The sequence below is a fragment of the Nanorana parkeri genome, unplaced genomic scaffold, assembly GCF_000935625.1.
Source record: "Nanorana parkeri isolate BGI_ZX_2015 unplaced genomic scaffold, ASM93562v1 scaffold353, whole genome shotgun sequence".
In the NCBI taxonomy this organism is placed as follows: Eukaryota; Metazoa; Chordata; class Amphibia; order Anura; family Dicroglossidae; genus Nanorana; species Nanorana parkeri.
This window is the reverse complement of record NW_017306621.1, coordinates 1,151,185-1,169,013: the sequence shown is the minus strand read 5'-3', so window position 1 is coordinate 1,169,013 and position 17,829 is coordinate 1,151,185. Positions and strand designations below refer to the sequence as shown.

Here is a 17,829-nt window from a genome sequence, read left to right as displayed (position 1 = left end):
GGTGCCGGGGTCCTAAGGTAAACATTTTTTTATCTATTTTTACGCAGAATCCCAAAAGCGCTTTGATAATAATTTTTAGAACTCTAAAGCCTTCTTACAGCACGCCACATACGGTAAATACGTTTTACAATACAGAGTAGCAATGTGGTGTAGTCCTACAATATACATAGTTTACCTGAACATTTATTATATTCCAATCACTAAAATAAAAGTCAATGTTGTTTCAAAAGACATTTTTAGTATTTTTTTAATCCGCATTTTCTTTTTATTAAAAGAAAAGCTGGGATCCTGTCATGGTGGTCATTGTTCGGGCACTTTCTGTTATAGGATAACAATGCTCTGTCCCTGTCTCCTTCATTGTCAGCTAGTCACACAGGCTTCCCTTGAAGACTACAAGTGAACATTTAAACACATGGAGACATTATGGAGGCATGGTCCAGCGTTGTCACCTTCGCCCACCATTAAGAAAGCCATGCTGTATCACTGGAGTTTATGTAGCCAGGAAGTGGCTGCAAGGAGGCTACGGAGATCGGCAGCACTGAGATGGAAAAAGAATAAAAAATTGTGAGAAACAACTACTGTATATTATTACAACAAATGGCAATTGTTTATGGTACACAGTGATTTAGCAAATGAAATGTTATTACAATATAAATCTATTTTAAGAGACACTGTCACCTTGCCCATGCAGGGTGAAGGGCGAAGGGCATCCTCTGACACACTTATACTTACCTTACCTGAACTCCTTTGCGGCAGGTGCTTACATTTCGGGTGGGAGGTAACTTGATATTATTGGATATTATTGGATAACTATACAAAACTACTACTGTATATATCTTTATCATTAATTGAGGGACACAGGATTGTAATATAGTCTATGACGAGTGTGTCATGCTGCTGCCTTCAGGAGGTTTGGACACTGACACTGACTGTTAAGCCAGCCTACACATTGTTGGAAAAACAACATCATATATTATGTCTTTTGACCTGCAGATGACACTGTAGTGCAATGCTGGTCTATGCTAGTCTGTATGTTCATGTTTATCTATGATATATACAGGAAGTTCTCTCTGTATGCTGTGTAATGTTGTATTCACATATAATATTATTTTAAGCAAGTAAACTTAATTCAGCATTCCTCAAGATCTCAGTGCTTCATTTAAACACATAACCAACACACTTAACTATGCCTGCAACCATCATGCTTCAGCTTTTGGCTAGTGTCCTAGGAGGCTGGATGCTTTTTCCTCAGCTATGTTGTGGGAACTCCAATTCATTTTTTTCTCTTTAATCAACATATTTACTACACCAAGTATAATGTTTTTTTTTCAGTATTGAAGACTGGAAAGAAATTGGTTGAGCTAGTCTCTTCATAGCAACTATTTGGTTTGGCTAATCCTCAGTGCCTTGAAGGCCATACCCGGACACCGCTACACTAAAGATCATGGGCCTAGCCTGGAAGGTGACCCTGGAGCACTGGGCTCTGTCAGTGGCATTTTCCAGGCCTTAATGCGCTGTGTTAGTTTTCTGCAGGTCCAGGTCCTGAGCCAGTCTCTGGAAACTCACTTTGTGAGCAATATTATGGTCGTAGCAAAAATAAACCTGGTATGTCATCTTCAAGCACTGAGCTCTGCATTGTGGCCAACTTCAGTTCTGTGTCAGATAGCCACGGAGCATAGCCTCCAAGTCCAGAGCATGGGTGTGTATGGGCGTTTCCTCTGTAACTTTGGAATCTCTTCCCACACTCCACTGAAATGTGGTTTTGAATTATTATTAGGGTCTGTGATCTTCCCTCCTCTAGCTCTCTATCATAGGGCTGTCCATACCTTGGTGTATTGTGCTAGTCAGCTACAGAGCACTCTCCTACGCTAGTGGATGGCACCAAAATGTCATACTGTGACCCAGTGCCAGCAAACACATCTAGTGAATGTAAACCATCTGGCCTGAAACATGTCAGTTTTACCACAACTGTTTGCAAACTGTTTTTTTTTTGTCTGTTCAAAGTTAATGCAATAGTGAAAATACCACCAACAACATTGATGTTCTTATGTTTAAATACTGATTTTTACTCTGTCCTGTATTAGTTTTAGCTGTCTGGTAAAGCGTTTCTTCCCATTTTGGCAGTCACTCAAATTCGTGCATCTATGTCTGAGTGGATTAATTCTTATGAAAGAATGCTGCCCTCAAGGAGTATTTTTTTTCCATTTATTTATTACAGGTATTTATATAGCGCTGACAATTTATACAGCACTTTACATAGATGCACATTCACATTTAATTTACTCTCCCTTTACTTTTCCTTTAACATGGTAAATGACAGACGCCTCTTTGGCTCTGTCATTGACCATGTTATATCTGGTCCCCCTGGTGCTCGGAGTACACCCACACCACTGCAGGATAACTGGTGATGAGGTGGATGGACCTCATGCTTCCTCTACTTTTGCAGCAGTTCCTCCTAAACATAGACTGTATTTTTCTCATTTCAGCAGCAGATCTAGAGGCCATAAATCCTCAACCTCTTCTGTTCAGTCCTCTGCATAAAGGCTCACTCCCATATTCCAAGTGGGGGTCTGTCTGTTTTTTTTGCTTATTGGATCACTTGTTAGTTGTATCCTCACAGTTTTACCTTCTCAGATTTTACCCTCTAGCTATGTGTTCTCTGTAATTTAGATTAACAGGGCTATTCACTAAAGGGTGTTGAGTTTGGAGAAGGCAGGAGAAGGGAACAATCTAGGACATGTCAAACCACTGAGATCTGGGCTTCTGCTCTCCCATAGAGTCTGTGTCTCCAGCATACTGCCTGAGAAGGGTTGCTGAACAATAGTTTGGAGTATTATTACAGAACAGAGCAAAATAATAATAAAAAAACCTTTTTGCAGCTTCACTTTGTAGAAACATTAAAAAAATAAAGCTACGATTGTGTATATGACATCCCCGATGCAGTGAAAGCCCTTGGGTGGCATGTATGTGTCACGTGCAGTGATTTTAATGCCAACATATAACTGGGAACCTAGACATAAAAAGACAAAACATGTATGTAAGCTTCAATTGTTTTTTTGTATGTCTATGAAGAAAAATAGTGAAACAGTTCAACAGGACTGTACATGAATTGAACGTGTGTGGCCTCCTGCAGATCTGGCCTTTAGCCAGGCACCTCCAAACCACAGACGAAGCTCTTAAAATCACAAATATCCTTTGGCAAAGCCCCACCTCTCGGCGTACACAGTGTCATATTTTCTTTCCTCGTGAGATTGCTGTGGGGGGTTTTCACAGAGTGTTGGGATATGGGTTAAAGTGCACAGTTTGATGTTATGCAAGTTTGTTGAAGTGGGCCACTATCCAGTTGGGACTGGATATATATTGGCAGCTTAAAATATAAGTCGTTTACCTTTGTGCTGGAGTTACGAAACCGTGTGACTGGGGAGCTGTATATAAAGCTCCCAGGCAGAGCATTCCTGGTTTTCTTACATCTGGGAGCAGCTGGATTTTCTGTAAGACAATCTTCCTCTCTGTTAACTGGACATACTTCAGCTACCTGACCTGGTTCCTTCCAATAACATCTGCATGGGATTTTTATATTAGAAGCACCAAAAAGAAACTACTACAAATATAAATACTAAATTATCTGCAGGCAGGATAGCTAACATTTTATTACTTATCAAATATAACATACAATTATTTAATAATCAATAATATATCATATAATAATCTATTAAAAATCATTAGCATGTTTTATGATTGCTTTATTACTATTAGGTACTTAAAAAATATAGATAATATTTATTGGTGTTCATATTATTGCTAATAATAATTATAATACTGTTGATGTTGATTGACAATGCTATTAATGTTAATAGAAGTATTTTTATTACAATTTTAGCAAAATAATAATTATGGATAAGAACATTTGTTGGTATTGTTAAATACTATTATTGTGCTTATTATCATAAATGTTATTATATTTATCTTGCGGCAGATAAATGGAATTTATTTCATATATTATGTACCACATTTTAGTCGTACATTACAAAAAGAATCCAAAAAGGGAACACCAAATAAATTGAATTTTTTGGTAGACAAGAAGAGTTTTGTATAACTATCTATATAAATATAAACACCTTATTAGAATCATAAAATACTATATACTATTATATATATTTTATGACTCTAATAAAGTGTTTATATTTTTATAGACAGTTGTGCAAACCTCTTCTTGGGTTACCTTTTTGGTTTTTTTTTGTATTGGTATTATATATGTTGTTAGCATTAGTAGTATTAATATTGTTTGTGTGGAACATTTGCATACGTGATGTTTTAAATACATCTAGATTTATTATATACCAGTAAATCATGATGGCTGTGCGAGTGCAATAACCCATAGGAACTAACCAAACTTCATCACCTAACCAAACTTACTGCTGTAAATGGTAATTTTATTTATTGCTATGGTTTTCCATATCGTGATTGTACTATGTCTTATGAAAAACAATCCAAACTGTTCTAAAATTCACATTTTATATTTCCTTTCCATTACTATTATTATATTTTTATTTGAAATTTTATATACAATACAGTATATATGAGTTTTATCCCTTTCAAACATTTACGAGAATTCATTAAGTATTTGCTTTATATTTTTCCTTTTATTTGACAGTTTTCCTTGAGCTGGTCATACACTGAACCATGGACCTCAAAGCCTTTGGGCTCTTTATTGCCCTGTTCTGCATTGGAAAATGTTCGGCAGAAAGAAACTGCCAAGTGGGCAACTTCAAAACAATGGAAAATTTTGACAGAGCACGGGTAAGCCGCCCTGTTTTAACTGTTCCTGTACTTTATTGTTTTTGACATTTTTTCCTCTACATCTCTTACAAACGTCTAGGAGATAGATGTCAACCTTGTTTAATTTTATTTCACATCTATATGTGACTGTTATTGTTAGCTGCTAAGGTGTACCTGGATATTATAAGTTAGCAGTGTCTACAGACATGTGATATTAAAATATAGAAGTAAGTTGATATCACAGATGTTTTATCATTTCCATAGTTAATAATATATAAGTGTCTACGATTAGAATTCCAAAAGATAACTCAGACCTGACTTAACACTTAGGGGTCTATTTACAAACAATTCAAAGGGCACTTCGCCTTGCAAATATCTGTGAACATTTATTTTGTGTGAATAATGGCAAAAATGAATGTTCTTAATTTATTTACTTTTCAGTTTGAATGTATTGTGATGTAATACTGCATTATGGCCCCTAGATGGAGCTGAGGGGCATAGGGAATTTGTATTTATTTACCATGCCCCCCTTCCCCATCTAGTGGTCATATTGCAGTATTACATCACAGTACAAAAATACATTTAACAACATTTGTTTTTGCCATTATTTGCATGAAATTAATTTTTACAGATGAGGCAAATTGTTTACAAATGTACCCCCTAGTGTCTGGAGTTGGGGTTTCCCACGTTCACCTGTTAGCATGCTGGTCAATTTATAAGGCTGAGCAACGGACAGGAAATACCATGTACATCGTTCAGCCTCCTGCCTCCCTGTACTCTCTTGTTAACTTCCTGGCCACAATTTGTGACAAGACAGATAGACCAGTGCATCTAGTATATGATTATTTAACTACACCTGCATGTCTTTACATATTTATTACCTTGTTTATGAAAACCATGGCTCCTAAATTCTTATCGACTTTGTTTAATGAAAAGTCCTAATGCTTAAGTGACGCAGCCATTCAGAATTTATTTTTGACTTTTTTGGTTGCAGTGGGCTACTACACATTGTACTTCATTAATCTTACCCTGTGCTTTATTAAATAAGCAGACACGAATGTGGATTAGTCTGATTAAATGATTACAGGTAGGCATGTGATCTATCAAAGTTTGAGACTACGTTAGAATGTGTGACCAGTGACGTGGTCACACATTTTAACGTAATCTCGCCCAGTTTTTCGGTGGTGGAATAGGTGAAGAATTCCAACGCTTTCATTTTTTGGTGTAACTGTATTTTATTTTGAAGGCATGTTTAAATACAATTAAATTAAAATTATTAAATCAAAACAATCTAAAATATAAACAATCAACGTTCCCCCCTCAGCGGGCCACGGTAAAATTATCAAACGTTGACTGGTCCCACACCAGCCAGCACAGGGAGAGAGGCATTGGGGAAATCTGGGGGCATATATTTATTTGGAGTGGTGGGGGATGTAAGCAATAACTGATTTCCATTCAGCTTAGCTCATCTATAATATGCTTGCATCAATAATACTCTTTGGGGGGATTATATTTGGAACACTGTGACTCAGAAAGATAGAAGATCCATCCCTGGATATTATTGACCTTACAACTAATATCTACCTGACAACAGCCACATATACAGATAATGTATGCTGGATGATACAATAGGAGTTACTACCCCTCTTTTATCCTTTGTGATACATTTTTGGATATCTACAGATACTTGTTTCTAATGATCACTAAGTAACAGGACAATAATAGAAGATAATAGAGCTGGGAGGTCCCTCTCTGTTCTTCTCTGAGGTCCTTCTAGATGCCTCAATACATTGGGGTCCATGCACACATGCACACTTTGTTCATGCTTGGTGATTATGTATTTGTTAGCCTCCTTGTGGTGGCCTCCTAGAGGTGGGCTAAGTTCACGAAACGTGTTTAGAGGCCATTACAGTTCCAACGTTCTGATTTTTTGAGATATATGAAGGGATATGTGTTGTAAAGTAACCACTGTTCCAAGCTCCCTCCCATGATGGATTAGAATCTCACGTTTAGTTTACTCATTTGTAGGGATGCACAGATACTTTTCGAGTACCATTGCATATACTTGGCATTTTCACGAGAACTACCAGGGTTGCAGCGGTTGCAGTTGGGACCTGGCTCTGGCGCTCCACCACTGTCCTGAAATCATTAGTCTGTATTGTTTTAGAAAAACTTTCACATGACAATAAACAAAAATGTATCAGTACTCGTACTTGTAAGTACTCGGCAAGTACCAGTACTCGCACTCGCAAAACTGGTATCTGTGCATCCCTTTATTTATATTTTTAAAAACAAAATCGTACATTAAAACAGAGATGTACAAATCCCAGGAGCTCCGTGTGCTCCTTACAAATGACAGCTGCCTCCTAATTTTTTTATTTTTCTTTAGTCTAGTCTTGGAGCTAAAAAGTATCGGTACATGTACTCGTACTTGTACCGAGTACTGTATTTGGTATCTGTGCAACCCTACTCATTTGTATTGAGATTGTAATCCATCACAGGAGCAAGCTTGGAGCACTGGCTACGTTACAACACACACAGGGACCATGTGGAACAAACATAGCTACCCTCCAGAAAAAAGGAAAGTGTCAGCGACAATTCAGAGATGATTTGAGGATCTTCAGCCGAGTGATACACAAATAAGATACATTTTTGTTAATAGTTAACGTACTTGAATGTATTTCTAAAGATTTAGCTCTTGAGTTTAGTGTCACTTTAAAGCTATCAGTTTGGGATTATTTGTTTTATGTGATTTTAAGGCAATATAAATAAAACATATAGATTTTATATGAATGTGGTCTTTTAAATATTGAGTTGGTATCTACAAAATCCCATCAAGACTATTTTTGTGTTTTGTGGTGGTTGCCTATATGGGGATGATGGTACCTTCTCTATCAAGCGGTCCTTTTCGACAATCAGTCTATCTCTGCAATACATGCACATTTATCCATGAAAAGAGAATAAAAAGGAAAGTCTTAAATTCACGTAAATATATTTTTCTCAGTATACTGGAACCTGGTATGCAGTAGCCAAGAAGGACCCGGAAGGACTTTTCCTTTATGATGATATTGTGGCCAACTTCAATGTTGATGAGGAGGGAAAAATGACAGCCACAGCCAGAGGAAGAGTCTTTTTAATGAAGTAAGATGTTGCTGTCTTCTTATAACACAACTGCTGCCATTTTAAGCACAAGTAAATCTTCAAGTATTTCTACTTTTATAGGCTTATCTATATTTTGAAACCTTTGCATGGTGGGGCTTGTTGTAGGTTTACCTCTTCTTTGAAACCTTTGAATGGTGGGGCTTGTTGTAGGTTTACCTCTTCTTTGAAACCTCTGACGGGTGGGGCTTGTTGTAGGTTTACCTCTTCTTTGGAACTTTTGATGGGTGGGAGCATTGTACAGGTGACTGGTCCTCATGGAGACATCAAGGGTCTGTTAGGTTCCTAATGTCTTCCCTGTACTTTGTCCTACCAGATTGAGTACAAAAAGAACTCATTGTGTTGTGTACATATGTTGCTGTAATCTGCCAGTTGTAAACCTGGAAGTGCTCACAGGAGAATGCTTCCAGGTTCACAGCATGGAGAGGGAAATTGGGTATGTGATAATGAGCATGCTCATGAATTCTCAAACAAACTTGTCATAAATATTTAATTGATCTTTCAATTATTTAAATGATTAACGATTAAGCTTATGCTAAGATAAATGATACATGATTAAGCTATTTGTGAGTAAAACATGAGTGAAACATGTCAGAGGGAGGAGCCTAGGCAGGATTCCCAGGGCCTCAAAGCTTAAAGTGACATTAAACCCTCAGATGTTTTAACATAAACCAATACTGTAATGTGTGCCTTACTGTAATCCATTCCCTTCTCTTTGCTGCTCTTCCTTTTAAATCCTCATGTCTTCTCATGCTGGGGGAGAACTTCCCTTTGCAGCTGAGTGCCTCTTCCTGTAGTGCTGGCTCAGGTTGTGAACCTTCACACAGACACCATGTATCCATTCCAGAGACAAGGCAGTCTGCTGCAAAACCGAAGTTCTGCCCAGCAGGAGAAGAGATACAGATTTAAAAGGAAGAGCAGCAAAGAGAAGGGAAACAACCATGGATTACAGTAAGGCACACATTACAGTATTGTTTTATGTTAAAAAATCTGAGGGTTTAATGTCACTTTAATAACATTTATTGTGGGAGAAGAGTTCCAGAGTGTGACCTCTATGTCTTTTGGCATACGGTGCATAAAAAGAGGAAAATGTGGTGTTAACCCATATCAACCAATCATAATGAATCTTTTACCAATAGGTTGTACCAAGCTCAGTCAGGGTTAGACCTGGCCTGGGTGACTACATGGTGCTGTTGGTGGCCCCTTTCTCAAAAATGGACACAACAGAAATGGAACATGACAATTATTGGAACTTTTCTGTAGTTATAGTCACCAGGCAACTGCGTCAAAGAAAACTAACAAGAAGAATGATCCATGCCTGGTTTTGTGGCATACATTTCAGCATTATATACTGCAGGCATTATTGTACACAGGAGCCACTACTAGCATACAGAGTGAGGCCTGGCTGTCAAATGACACCAGGGTCTCACCAATTATGGCAGCAGAATGGTCATTGAGAAGAACCAAGGGGTAGAGCAGAGGTCAAACTGGGAAAGGGAGAAACAGAAAAAGGAACCAATCAAAAAGTTGATACGGGATATGCTGAAGGGAGGAGAGGTTTCCTACCTACCAAACAGGGCTGTGCTATGTGGCAGTGCTGTGTACAGTTCAGGACTGGATGGACAGAAATAACAAGGCAGGTAAAACAGCTCCTATATTTTTATTTCATGAGTGTATTTAGTTGCTTGCCTAGTGTTCAGCTTTAGTGTTGTAACTTTCAGTATACCTGTGGTTTTATTTTAGCACCATAGAAGTTTGCGCTGACATGGTGGGAGTCTTCCAGGACACTGATGAGCCTGGCAAATTCATTATGAAATACTATGGACTGGCATCCTACCTTGAAAAAGGAGGTAAGCATAATACAGTGAAGTACCATTGTAGTCTAGGTGTAGGAAACATGGCTACAGATGTCATTTTATTACAGGTATTTATATATTGCTGGCTTTACATACTATTCATTCCCATCAGTTCCTGCCCTCAAGGAGCTTACAGTCTAAGGTCCCTATCTCACATGCATACATCATAGGGCTGATTTAGACAGGAACCAATAAAGCTACCAGCATGTGCATGGAAGGAAACCCACACCAGCACATGGAGAACATGCAGGCTCCGTGCTGATAGTGTCTTAACTGGGACCCCAGTGCTGCAAAGCAGAAGTGCTAACCACTAAGCCACTGTGCTGCCCCAGAATTATGTGTTCAGTGGTCTGACATTAAGGGATCCAAATGTCATCTTCTTATTGTTCTAGGATCCCAGGGCCCACAGACATAATTGTAATGGAGACCCATAGTGAGGTCGGGCCTGCTCTCTTACCAGTCTCCCACTAAATGCCATTCTAAAATAATAAACAATTTTGGACCATAAACTACATTCATAGCAATTAAATAGAGCTGCCTGAGTATTATTTATATGTGCCAAATGCATATGCAGTGGCGTCACAAGGGGTGTGCGGCCCGCACCCGGGTGACATCATTGGAGGGGTGACACCAAAATGACTGACAGTCATTTTGGTGTCAACCTCTCTAAAAAGTCGGGCAATCGGTCATGGACCGAGAACCCAACAGTGTCAGGAGAGAGGAGGGGAACTCGGCGGCATACCTCATCCCGCCGGGTGAACGTTTCCTCCTCTCTCTGCCGGCATCCATCACCAAGATGGCCGCCAGCAGGCGTCAATTAGACGGCCGCGCATGCACAATGACATCATTGCGCGCGACCGGGGTGATGTCACGCGCATGCGCGCTGATGTCACGGTGGGGTGTCACTCGGTCTCCGCTCAGGGTGACACATGTCTTCGGGATGCCCCTGTGCATATGCTACATGGATAATAAATATACTGAACATGTCTTGTTCCTTTGGCCTTATACATTCTTGCTAAATCCTCACCCAGCTTTAACCTGGTAATATTAATAACTTTAAAAGTCTCCATTAATAAATTCTTTACAAGTCACAATATACAGCAACACTATCATTTTCCAATATCCCGGACCTTTCACTATTACATAGCAATCCGTGGGCTCTGTTCCTATGGCTTTGTTAAGGCTAAGATTATGTCATTGGTATGCTGCATTGACATGATTGACATGACGTGTGTAATATTATATTGATAAGATTTACCTATACATCTAACTTGTTTTGCATGCAGTTGATCACCATTGGGTGGTAGACACCGATTATGATAACTATGCCATCGTCTACTCATGCCGTGAGGTGAGTGAAACCGGAGAGTGCTTTGATGATTACTCCTTCATCTTCTCTCGAAATCGAAATGGACTTTCCCCAGAGACACAGAGAATTGTCCGGAGAAGGCAATCGGAGTTGTGCTTGGACAGAAAATACAGAATTGTCCCCCAAAATGGTAAGAATAATTTACACGGCGATATTTTCGAAAAAGTTTCTCTTTTTTTTCAAGAAAAATAAGATATGCATGGGAATATTTTGTAATGACGATTTCTAGCCAGAAGATGGCGCTCCAAGCTCTTTTTAAATGTTGACCGGGCTAATCTTAACTGATGTGCTTAAACAAATGCCACTTCTCTGACTCAGATTAAGTATAGTACATGTTTTTAACAGTTGCCATGAAAGAGACTCATCATCACCAATGTCTTTAGGGTAATAGCAGAGAGTGTTTTCTGATATGAGGGGTGCACTGTGGGTATCATTTCCACTAGAATTGATTCTCACCTAGTGGACTAGGCAGGAGCTTTTGTAACCCAGAACCTCCTAGTACAGATGGGTCCACCTGATCTAGCCTGGCACTGGAGAGAAAGTACTGGTGCCTCTGGAGTGGCAGCCTAGGGGTGCCTAAAAAATTCACATGGTGTAACTATAGCTATAGCAGCCCAGACAGATGCTATGGGGCCTGGGGTTAGAAGGGGAGCCCATTAGGTTGTTGAGGCAAAATAAACGTAGAACATGTGAAGATAATACAGTACTCTATTTAGGGGTTGGAGTGGTGGAAGTTGATGACAACTCTAATCCACTGTAAAGTCTACAGTATAGAGACAACTTCAAGTGCACAAGAGGAGTCTTTGGGATCTTGGCATTGTTACTCCGAGAGAGGTCACCAGGGGGGCCCCCATTACATTTTTGCTACAGGGTCCCGATATCTGTAGTTACAGCCCTGCATGGCACCATGGTCATGCTACATTTTCAAGCTTCTTTTATACATCTACCTTTTGGGCTGGACCTTTTGGCTAGGAGCAGAGGAATTTTTATACCAGAATGGTGAAGCACATTGGCGAGAAGAGTAGACTGAACATTCAGTAATTATTTCATGGTTTTATAAGTCAGTAAGAATGCATGATACATTTATACATGAGGCCCATTGCGACGCCATGGGGCCATGGGGTGGATTTATAGGAAACTCCTATGCTCCTTAGTGCCATCTAGTGGTGGTAGCAATGTGTGAATGGGAAAAGGTTGTCAATCAACCCCAATGCGTGTCATTTATTAGATCACTAGTACAGCAGAAAAGGGGTAGAGAGCAAGTAGCTGGTCTTGCCTAGGGTGCAAAATAGTCTAGCACTGGCCCTGGGTGTAGGGAGGATACCTGTAAGGGAGAGTGCAGCAGAGAAAGATCAGGTATCCTCCCCTGTCAGACAGGGTTGTGCTATGTGGCAGAGCTGTGTAAATCGTCAGGATGACAATCTCTTGGCAAATTAAACAGCTCCCTTATATGTTTTTCATCTGTGTATATAGTTGTTCAGCTTTAAATACAAGCTTCCCTATCCATTTATCTGTAATTAGCTCAGATGAACTAGTATGGTTGTTATGGGGCAATACAAACATATCTTATTTCATGCACCTAAAATACAGCCAGTTGTAAGTAGCCACCTGCCAAACACAGGGCATGGGTAGGCAATCTCGGCACTCCAGCTGTTGAGGAACGACAAGTCCCATGAGGAATTGCAAGACTGACCACCACAGGTATGACTCCCAGAGGCAGAGGCATGTTGGGATTTAGAGTTACACCTTAGCTGGAGTGCTGAGGTTGCCTACCCCTGACATAAGGTACCTACCTACCTATATTCTGTGGTTAATCTGCTAATCTTGTGTAATTCCAGGTGTCTGCAATACCAACTGGTAATTCTGCATTTCCAAGAAGAAAGAATAACTGAAACATGGTATTTTATGTCAATGAATCTTTAATAGACCTTGGATCTGAGGCATCGAATGGATCAATGATAGATAGCACCAATGTACATATTTTATACAAAGATTAATTGTATGATGTTTGTAGCACTTCAGGAAGCAATCTGTTGGCACCTTTCATTATGTTTGTGATTTTAGGTCTCCAGAAATGAAGCAATAAATATACACATACATTCTAAGACCACACAACCTATTGATTCCTTTAAATTCCAACATTTTATTCATGTATATGCTATAAAAATGACCTCACAACTGAAATCTTACCTTTGATACCACGGGATATTGTCTGTAGTACAGTATACAGTGGGACATTATATTAAAATGAAAAGATTATATGAAAACAATAAAACATTATATTAAAATTAAAGATGTTCAAGAAACAACTTTAAATCCTACTCAGCAAATACAACTTTGATAAAATCAAAAAAGTTGATCGCTATTATCTGAGTTTTGTGTAATATAATGTAGCCAGCTTCCAGAGAGCTCCTCACGTGTGCAGTGGGTGAAGACTTGAGCCTGGGCTGTGTAACATCATCGTTTTAGCTCCATCACCATTCTTATTTGCATTATATAAGCTTGAATTGATGGCTACAAGAAGCCTCAGAGTACTGGCACTGATACATCAGGGTTTCTGTATGTTAGAGTAGCCTTTCTCAACCAGGGCACCGTGGCCTTCTGGCTTTGTCAGGGGTGCCTTTAAATTTTCACAGTCATGCATTTCCATGGTGTAGGTGAGCCAGCACCATGAAAAGGCATGCCACTAATCCAAGGTGGGCTATATCCAGGATCTACCCCAGCATTCAGAAGAGGACAGAAATTCACCTCTGTCCAGACCTGCTCCACCTCCCCTCTGCCATGATGCAGCAGCCACATTGTGGTAGTGATTGTAAGGTAGGACTCTGATTTGAAAGGTAGAGTCTGATGGGAAGGGGGAGCTTCTGATAGGAACGGGGACTCTGATAGGAAGGGGGACTCTGATAGGAAGGGGGGGGGCTCCCGATGGGAAGGAGGGGACTCTGATGTAAAGCTGGCTTCTGATGTGAAGGGGGTACTTTAATATGAAGGGGGCTTTCGATAGGAATGAGGAGACTCTCAAGTAAAGGGGGGCTCCTGATGTGAAGGGGGTACTCTAATGTGAAGGGTGCTTTTTCGATAGAAATGAGGAGACTCTCAAGTAAAGGGGGGACACATCATTTTTGTTTCTTTTTTGCATAGGTGCCCCTTAAAAACCATGTCAGACCCCTCTCTAGGACACAGGTCTGATACAGATTTGGGGGGAACCTCTACATTTTTACATTCACGTTTTGTACATTTTAGACTGGGGTGCCTTGAGATTTTGCATACTTTTAAAGGGTGCCGCAAATGAGAAAAGGTTGAGAGGCGCTGTGTTAGAGACATCAAGAAGCTAACGGTGGGTGTTTGAGAATGCATCTTCTTCATTACACATGGGAAAGCAAAGAGTGTTCCCAGATTACCAGAAATAAGAGAGCAGTGGACTGGTGCACCATCCAAGGGGCCCCTTAACATGGAAGCACGCCATGCCCTATGAGCTTCTTATCAGAGCTACCAATCGGTTCCTGAGATACACACATTGCTCTGGAAAAAAATCATAAAGTCTGATTTTAATAGGGAAGGTGGATACACTGGATTAATGCTTTTGTACGCTACTAGGAGCTGGAATTTGAAGAGTAAAGTCCACTCCTTACAACTATTCATTTATTGTGTATCCAAAAAGAAAAACTATATTGCAACTTACCAGTCCTTAGATGGGATGGCTGCATTTGTTTTCTTTGTTCAGGCTTTATTTTCACCTACGGATCATGCAATTAACACACTTCCTGTCTCTTCATGGCTACACTCATTTTTCCACTGTATCTTTGGGACAGCCATGGTTGTCACACAGGCTGGAGTTCAAACATGTCTGCCTTTGTTTATCTCCATTACATGGGGGATTTATGGGACTAGTAGTTAACATAAGAAAGATAATGGGTGCTGTCTTTCCAGCTTGTGGGAAGTGACAAGGACACAGCCTTTCTGGCAACATGAGCAGGTATTTTCTGTACTTGCTGAAATATTTTGAAAAAGAAAACCAATGCAGCTACCACATCTAAGGAGTGGTATGCTGCAATATATTGCATTTTTGTTTTTGATTATTTATATAATTTAAGTGCAATATACACACCCATACATACACGCGTACACACATGTGTCGGGTGTGCATACCTGCAAAAACGACGATTGCGCCCATTACGCCGCACATGTTACATATTGCCGCGAACATCGCAGTGAGAGCAATAATTCTTGGGCCATTAATCACTGATAACACTAAACTGATGAGCGGTAAAAGCTTTTAAAGCGTCGCCTATGGTCAGTTTAGGGTATTGTAGTTTTTTGCGATTTCGCGGGTGCAGCAATTTTAAAGCATGACATGTTTGGTGTCTATTTACCCGATGTGACCCCGTCTTTTATATTTTACCAAAAATTTGGGTAATAATAAATGTATTATAACATAACGTTTAAAAAAACACCTTTTTTTCCCAGTAATTTTTCCTTAATATAGTAAAAAAAAAGTGGTGATTAAATACCACCAAAAGAAAGCTCTATCTGTCCCCACAAAAAATGGTATAAAATTAATTTCAGTACAGCGTTGCATGACGGAATAAATGTCAGTCAAAGTACCGAGGCGCTGAATACTGAAAAATGGCCTCGCCAGAAGGGGGTGTAAACACCGCGGACATCAACTGGTTAAATATACATATGATATTATGGCAAGATTTTTAAATAGCCTGGTGACAGGGTCTCTTTAAATAAGATTTTTTAAATAATAACACATACTAGAAGATTATTTACATCACACTGATCTATTTTACACTTCTATCTAAAAACATGAAAAGACTATATATTTAAATCAGTAACAAAAATAACACTTAAAAAGTCCCCATCTGCACAGAAATTCGGAGGCTGCCACGGCTGAAATGCATTTCAAGATAGCGGGTCTGGGGCTGTCATCGTTATCCTCCCTTTCCAACTTGGTCAGGTGCTGCCCTGGATCACATATGTGAATACAAGGTGTTCCCGCACTTCACTGGCTTATATAGAATCGGTGATCGGAGTAATTAAACAAGGACATACAGCATAATGCAAAGGCAAGACCTGGCACCCTCCCAACTATCACCAATGAATCTACAACTGCATCACTAAAACTGAGTTTATATTCCTGGTTCTGACCTGTTCATCTCTGGCACAAAGAGGAAGAGGCAGAATGGCCAAATACAGCAACAGAATTCCCTGTAACATGCCAATTTAGGTGCAAAAATGCTTCTTGCAGTAGTCTATAAGGAAATTCATTCTTTCCTGATGCCATCTATTTATGTTTATCACAAGAAAAGACATTTCAGCACCTTTTTTGTGCAGGGGGTAACTATCGGGTTTCTTAAGAAAACTTCACACAGCACTAGAGACCTTGAATGGCGTTGAGGAGTATGAAAAATTCCTATGCTCCTGAGCACTTGTGCCATGCAAATGGCATCCAATGAGCTATACGCTGGGTGGAAGTTTTATAAATAGCCTGTTTGTGTCATCCGGTTCCATAGCGGAAAAAATTAGGAACCCCTCAACATCCTAAAATGGTACAGAATACGGCCTGCTTTCGTAGCAATTGTATAGAACCCTGGTGCTCGACTTGTGGTCCTTTGGCACTTACTGTGCACCATCGGAGCCCCTGCATGTTTTCCATACCTAAGTTCTTACTCAGGCACTTTAGACTGTGCCCTCTGTGCTTATGGACCCAGCATTGTCCCATATATTTATGCCGTTGATGACTACGTCATGTTGTTTCAGACAAAATGAAATCCAAAATGTTTCATTAAAAAATGAGTACTGTAACAAAACGATACAATATATAATCATCTGCATATTAAATACAAGTAAAGAAACCGTGCTCATTCCTGAAATGTGTAAAAAATGTGGAAGTACTTTAGTTTTGAAGAACAAATATAAAATGTCTAGACCTTATATGATGTTAAAGTAGGGTGGGACAATAGATATGTGATCCTGACACTGCACAGAGCAGCCTCAGTTATGCTTTCAGGAGATTTCAGGTTTCCGACAGTTTTAAAAAATACCAAAAAACAGAACAATGAAATGAAAACTGAATTTTCAATTATGTAAATTTACAAAATGGCCTTCTTTATATCATGTATTTTAGTAAAAGTGTTTTTCTTCTGAAATCTAGGCACACTGTGAACCACTAGAGCAGCTCAGTTCTGCCCTCTTTGATATTCTTTATACACTGTAATATCTTCTATCAGCCTCCCATTTATACTGTATGATTGTGTTACATAGAGATATGTCTAGTGACTAGACATGTGCACAGCATAAAAATTTGTTTCGGACGAAATGAATGAAAAGGGAAAAACCTTTTCTTTCGTTCCGTTTGATGAAACCAATAATTATGCTGATTTGGATGCAACGAACCTCCGAATCCGAAAGTGCACATGTAAAAAAAAAATGGCTTGCGGTCATATTGGCCACCGGCATATTCTGCGCATGCCATCTTGGAGGCGGGGCACATGACTTCACCCAACGTCTGCGTCGTGGGGGGGAAAGGGGCACAGCCGGGGGGTGTCGCCGTCTTGAACGCAGCAAGATGGCGGTGCCCATACAAAATTAAATATTATTTGCCTGAATAAAGTTTTTCATATATTCGGGGCATATAAAAATGTGTTATTTCGGATTCGG

General features: G+C 39.6%; 1 protein-coding gene across 1 annotated transcript; it reads left to right on the top strand.

The window, feature by feature from the left end:
• Positions 1–3,397: 3,397 nt before the first annotated feature.
• RBP4 (retinol binding protein 4) lies at positions 3,398–13,266 on the top strand. The gene is made up of 6 exons (XM_018558684.1): positions 3,398–3,491; positions 4,655–4,800; positions 7,784–7,920; positions 9,682–9,788; positions 11,081–11,293; positions 13,002–13,266. The coding sequence occupies exons 2-6, from the start codon at positions 4,684–4,686 to the stop codon at positions 13,022–13,024; spliced, it is 597 nt and encodes a 198-aa protein (XP_018414186.1). The 5' UTR covers positions 3,398–3,491; positions 4,655–4,683; the 3' UTR covers positions 13,025–13,266.
• The last annotated feature ends 4,563 nt before the right edge of the window (positions 13,267–17,829 follow it).